Source organism: Artemia sp. Qi Xiang Cuo, chromosome 1, assembly GCF_049724085.1.
Source record: "Artemia sp. Qi Xiang Cuo chromosome 1, ASM4972408v1, whole genome shotgun sequence".
Classification (NCBI taxonomy): domain Eukaryota; kingdom Metazoa; phylum Arthropoda; class Branchiopoda; order Anostraca; family Artemiidae; genus Artemia; species Artemia sp. Qi Xiang Cuo.
The window spans coordinates 103,527,505-103,534,381 of NC_142794.1; the positions used below are offsets into that span (position 1 = coordinate 103,527,505).

At 33.0% G+C, this 6,877-nt stretch overlaps 1 protein-coding gene across 1 annotated transcript; it reads left to right on the forward strand.

Annotated features, from left to right (window-relative positions):
• Positions 1-5,178: 5,178 nt before the first annotated feature.
• LOC148957039 (lysophosphatidylserine lipase ABHD12-like) lies at positions 5,179-6,249 on the forward strand. The gene has a single exon (XM_089092871.1). It carries the CDS (start codon positions 5,179-5,181, stop codon positions 6,247-6,249), a length of 1,071 nt encoding a protein of 356 aa, XP_088948997.1.
• Positions 6,250-6,877: the final 628 nt, after the last annotated feature.

The window sequence follows — 6,877 nt, forward strand, 5'->3', positions numbered from 1 at the left end:
TGTCCGAATCCTCTATAAAGGAAACTTACCTCCCTTTGGCTTGAATAACAAAGAAAATATATTGGCTTGAAAATCAAGAAAATTGACTTTTACCACGTTATTCTCCACAAACGGGATATTTTTTTCTTTCCGCTTTTTCTTTCTGCTCAGCTAGCTGGGCACTGGAAAATCATAGAGAGCTGTATAATAGCTCATTTTAAAGGAAATTGCAACATCTAGTCACTTTTGTATTTAAAAATAAAATACTTTTTAAAGTAGAATCAATTTTGTCAAAAAAATTGCATTTTTGATGTATTTTCATACTGCAGTCTTTTCAAAGATATTTGAATTTTGAAGCAATAAAACAGTCCATGTAATGAACTCTATAGTAATAATAGCTACTTGTCTCAATAGTAACCGAAACTCCTGGAACCAAAATTTTCTTTTTTGGCTTAATCGCTAAAATTATTATGTAAACTGCAAAAATATTTATGATGCCTAATCAGTAATAGTAATTTTTTAATTTAAACAACAAAAATACATGAAAATTCTAAAATTAGTTTTGCTTTTTGTCTCCTGGAAGAATTTTTTTTTTCATCTCAGTTCAAATTTATTATTGTATCCTGTAACCCGTAAAGTACATATCTCCATATTATTGTCTCATAATTGCAATTATTTTAGTTTTCAGTCCAGAATCACTAAACTTATTATTTAAACTGCAAAAATATTTATGGTGTCTAACCAATAATACTAATTTTGTAATTCAAACAAGATAAATACCTGAAAATTTTAAAATTAGTTTTGTTTTATGCTAGGTTTTAGATACTCGACACGGGATTTTGTGTGCTTAATAATTTTAAATCTTGAAAATTACATAAAGGATCGATACTGTAAATAGTTTTTTTGTAAGTATCATCCGTATCATGGTTTTAATAATAGCTGAATTACAATTTAAAGAAATTGACCCCGGGTGGCCTTGAACCACCAACCTTTCGGTTAACGGCCGATCGTGATAGCCCCTTACACCACAACGTCATTTGGTAAAGTTGTAAAATTAACAATTTGATACATAGAGGTTCGATACATCTCATTATAATGGGAACTATGTAAGTTTAATCGGATATAGCCGCAACCTATTAAAGAACAAACCACGGCAAATAGTAACTAAAAGTTAAGATAGTAAAAGCATCCTCTCTTGCTATTCCATCTAAGAAAAAACCATAAGTTTTTTCCTGTTTTTTCTTGATCCGGGTTGCAGCGGTAGCTAGCATATAATAAAGAACGAACTCTAGCCTCTACTAACTAAAATGTTTAATGCATTACATAAAAGATAGATATAGTTCATTTGTAAATAGGACTATGTAAATTTCAGTGGATATCCGGGTTGCAGCGGTAGCTAGCAACCTAGTAAGAGACGATCACGTCCAATGTTAAGAAATATAAAAACCCATAGTTCTTAAAAAAATAATTTATAAGAAGGAACAAACTCTCGCCTATGCTAACTTGTTTAGGCAACTTAACTAAAGTATAGGCTTGTACATTATATTTAAAATTAATGTATTTTATAATAAAGATCGAACTCTTTCCTATACTAACTTGCATACGCAACTTCACTATAGTTAAGATTACAGTATTTATATTATACATAATTATAAATTATAAAAGGTTCAAATGTTTGAAGATTATAGAGTTAAAAATTTTCCCACACCGGGAATCGAACCTGAGCCTGTTAAGTGAAAGTTAACTACCCTAGCCACTAGACCATATGGAACCATAAAAATGTATGATTTAAGAGCCATATGCATATTATTATTTCACCATACCAATAATAATAAGGCCAAAACAAAATCGTCGACTTGCAACCTTACTTTTGACACATTATTTAAATCTTCATCAGGCTTAAAAAATGTTTTGCTAGTTTTACATGAAAGAATGAACCTTAGCCCATAGTAGCAGAAATAAGAATATATAGGTTGCAGCGATAGCTAGCAACCTATTACATAATCCGGGTTTAAAAGGTATCCGGGTTGCAGCGGTAGCTAGCAACCTAGTAAGAGACGATCACGTCCAATGTTAAGAAATATAAAAACCCATAGTTCCTAACAAAGGATTATAATAAAGAACGACCTCTTACCTGTGCTAAATATTATACGCCACTTGATTATAGTATAGGTTATCCGGGTTGCTACAGTAAAGAACGATCTCTCATCCATAGTAACTGATAAATGGTGGTTCCAGGGGTAGTACACTTGAGGTTCGTCTCTTACTATTTAAAAAAAGAAAAAGCCGTAGGCTTTTTCCTGTTTGTAATGATATAGCATAAAAGAAAACCCAAGTGATAACTGATTACAGTAAAGAACGATCTCTCGCTCATAGTAACTGATTTGTCAATTAGGTCTTTTTATACATAATTATCCATTATTATATAAAACACAGTAATTTTTGGGGGGATTTTATAATAAAGAACGAACTCTTGTCTATATTAACATGTATAGGCAACTTAACTATACTTAATAATTAAACTTATTTAGTCCGGGTACAATAGAGAACGAACTCTTGCCTATACAAACTTGTATAGTGGGACATAATTCGGGTTGCAGCGGTAGCTAGCAACCTAGTAAGAGACGATCTCGTCCAATGTTAAGAAATATAAAAACCCCTAGCTCCTAAAAAAAGAGTCAGATCAAAAAAATGTACTTCATTAGAACCGCCTTGTCCGAAACTCCTATATAGGAAACTCACCGTCCTTTGGCTTTAATAACAAAGAAATTACATAAAGGATATATATAATAAAGAACGACCTCTTGCCTATACTAAATTTTGTAGGCCACTTAACCATAGTATGGGTTAGCAAATTTTTTTAGTAAGGAACGAACTCTTGCCCTTAGTAGTCTATGTCTTGTCAAATTAGCTAATTAATTTCTTCCGATTATTTTTAAAAAATTAAATTCAGGAATGTACTTATAAGAAAAGAAATTAGGAAAGGATATTTTTCTAACAACAATTTCCACTATGCTTCAAACTTTTGGTTTCCTTTCTTAAGGCTTTTGATTTGTTGTAATCCATTGTTAAAATATACAGAAATATTTTTGAAATTAGTAACCGGGTTACAGCGGTAACTATCAACCTAGTAAAAGACGACCTCGCCCCATAGTAAAACATTAAGGATTATTATATCACACATTAAAAAACGATCATTGGAATAACAAACCATTGCATACATTGGACTTAGTTAGCTAATTGATTGTTTGAGGTTCGTCTTTTACCGTTTCAAAAAAGAAAGAGCCGTAGGCCTTTTCCTGTTTGCAATCAGGTTTTATAATAATACATATAAAGTGGACGTTGTTTGTCTCTGAGAGACAATGACGTCATATCCAGCAGAAATAGCTGTCATTTCAACAAACATGTCGCACCCTACTTTTACACAAAGGATCGATATAGTTCATTATAAATTTGGACTAGTTAGTTTCATCAGATATTCTTTTACATTAAGGATTTAAAAATTGCCTGTGGTAGGAATTAAACCTGCGACATTCGGATTAGAATTCCTACACACTATCCATTGCACCGCGCATGCTATCATAACACCAAATTTAAAATAGTTTATGTCATTGCAACTAAGGACTCTGGTTCCTCCTTTACTAGCTTGCAACTACCCCTGCAACCATGATGGTTTTAACCTGTGATCCGGGTTGCAGAGGTAGTATAATAAAGAACGACCTCTTACCTATACTAAATTTTATACGCAACTTAATTATAGAATAGGTTAGTAATTCAACAGATAGCATGGCACTTCAACATTGTAGAGAGTTGTTCAATGGCTCATTTTGAAGGAAATTAATGGGGTTAAAAACCTTTTGTAATTAAAACAAATTATTTTTATTACATTAAGAAATTTTATATGTTCCTTAAGAAATCATCATAAGTAAAAATTTCCCATACAGAAATTGAACTCGAGCCTACTGGGTGAGATCTATCCCAACCTCTAGACCATATAGGATATATTAAAATATCCGATTAATGAAGTTTATGTTAAAGAACAAATTATAAATCTAGTTAGCTGCCTGATTATTTGAGGATCGTCTCTTACTATTCCAAAGAAGAAAAAGCCGTAGGCTTTTTCCTGTTTGTAATTTATTTTATATCCAGGTTGCAGCGGTAGCTAGCAACCTAGTAAGAGACGATCACCTCCAATGTAAAGAAATATAAAACCCCTAACTCCTAAAAAAAGAGTCAGATCAAAACAAAAAGTATACCATTAGAACCAACTTGTCCGAAACCCCTATTAAGTATTATATAACAAGGCCTTTGGGGTTGAAACAATCCCCAGAAATTAGGGGCAAGGGTTGTAAGCTACGCCCAGGGGGTATTTAAGGTTTTTATGGAAAGAATACTTGTTTAGCCTTAGAAAAGGCTCAGTCTCTCTCCCTGAGAAAGACTACGTCAATATAAAACGAACAGGAATTAATTAAAAAAAACTTTTTCAACAAAATAGGCTTAAAAAAAAATAAAGAACTCCATTAAACCAAAATGAACAAAAATAGAATCAAATAATCTACCAAGAATACAAATAAAACAAATCAGTATCAACAAATAAATGAAACCCAAAACAAACAGAAATTAAAATAGAGTCGAACTCAAAACGAGCAAAAATTAATCTGAGTAGGGTTCTAAACCATATGCCTTGTAAAAGCCGGAATATAATTTGTACTTTACTGAACAAATTCTTTTAAATTTTTTCATTTTTATAACTTTAAGAGATCAAAAATTAATTAAGATTTTAAGGAATAAATATCAGCATCTGTATATTAAACTGGCAATGCACATTTTATTCAGTATATACATTTGAAATTTTTTCAGTAAAGTACAAATTATATTCTGGCTATTAGAAAGCATAGGGTTCACAACCCTGCTCTTATTCATTTCGTATTATTTTTTTTTCTCTCCCTTAAATATTGGATTGGCTTTTAGTGTGGAAACGTACAATCGTCATATCTTGTTTATTTTTGTTCAAGCTAATTCAGCATAACTTTGAGATGTTATCTTTCAAAAGTTAGAATACCTCTAGACCGGACGAATACAGAAATACCAAAATAATCTTCATTTTAACACGCAATCACCTACAAACATACTCGTTTTTAAATTCAAAAAATCTTTATTATTTCCTTTCAAAAACTTACTCCAGTTGTGAGCGCAACTATGAGCATGTTTACTGGCTATTACGTCATAGAAAACAAAGTTATGGTTTTTAAGATGGAATGTTCATCTGCTAATTCTTCTAATTTGTGGTTCGTCTCTAAATGCGTGCTATTCATTATGGCAGCAGTGGTGATATTATTCATAATTCTCTTGGTACTCTTTATACCAATTTTCGCATTAGATCCTAGAATTCAAAGTTGGTTAATTTTTCGGCCAAGCGTTGGCGTCGTGGACCTTAGCAAAGCAAAAAAGTTTGGTATAGATGGGGTTATACATTTTAAAGTGAAAACAAAGTCAAATCAAGAATTAGGCGCCTGGTACGTGCCTCCTAGGGATTTGGTTCACAAAAATTGGACTGAGGTATCTTTCAATTCAAGCTATCCATTAATCTTATATTTTCACGGGCAGAGTAGCAACCGAGCTTATCACAAAAGAATGGGGACATACAAAATTTTGCAAAATAATAATTTCCAAACAGTCACGTTTGATTACCGAGGATTTGCAGATTCTTCACCGATTTATGGAAACAACTCTGAAACTTTACCGATTACTGAAGAAACAGTTATAGCTGATGCGCATGACCTGGTTGATTTCATTAATAAGTACAAATCAAGGATCACTATATGGGGGCACTCACTTGGAGCTGGTATAGCAGCTCATGTTTCTTCTGACCTTTGTAAAGTTTCTAGATGCCCTGCAAGTGTTATTTTGGAGTCACCATTCACTAACCTAAAGGATTTAATTGGTGAACATCCGATAAGCAAGTTGTATAAAATCATACCAAGTGTGTATGACTACATGACAAAAAATATGGATTGGTTTCGCAATGATATCTATATAAAAGATATTAAAGTACCCATCCTAATTCTACACGCGAAAGACGACCTCACTATACCTGTCTCCCATGGACAAAGATTATATGAGACTGCCGTTGATGCTCAGAAAGAGAGGGACCACGCGTTCATTAAATTGAAAATCTTCAACTCCAGTTTCAACTACGGTCATAGTTTTATCCACAGGTCTCCAGATTTACCAGGAATATTAACTGAATTTATGAACATTGGAAAGTAACTTCTTAGGGCTGGTCCTTGATAATTTTCTTTCCTGATACAATGTAGGGGGTGTATTTTTCAGGTCTTAGTTTCAAAATTTACTACTTGTGATCTTAGTATTATAACCGTTAGATTTACGATCATTAGTTTCACACACAAGCCTCCAGATTTACCTCGAATATTTACAAAGTCAGTGCAACTGGAAAAAAAAACTATATAGCTGGGTTTTTTTTCAGAATCAAAGTTTTAAAGGGTGCTGCTGGAAGCAGTTAAACTTAACATTAAATTTAAAAGACATGGCCTATAAAGTTTAGCAATAGACAGTGATGGGCCCCCCTTTCACGCGCACCATTTCCCCAAACCAATCAAAATTTTTAGATAGCAATTTGGTTCAATGTAGCTGAAAGTTCTGGAAATTATGTCTTTGAGGATGACACCCCCCCAGCCCTCTGGGCAAGGGCTGTAATTTATTTCCTGGGAGCATATAAGGTTTTCATAGAAAGGGTGGTCGTATAAACATCAAAAGGGTTCATTCGATTGGAAATTGAAAGGGCTAGTGTCTTTTTTAATAGTTGAAAGTGACTGGAGAGCAACTAATGCCCCTTTCATGCCCACCATTTCCTCAAACACATCCAATTGACATATTG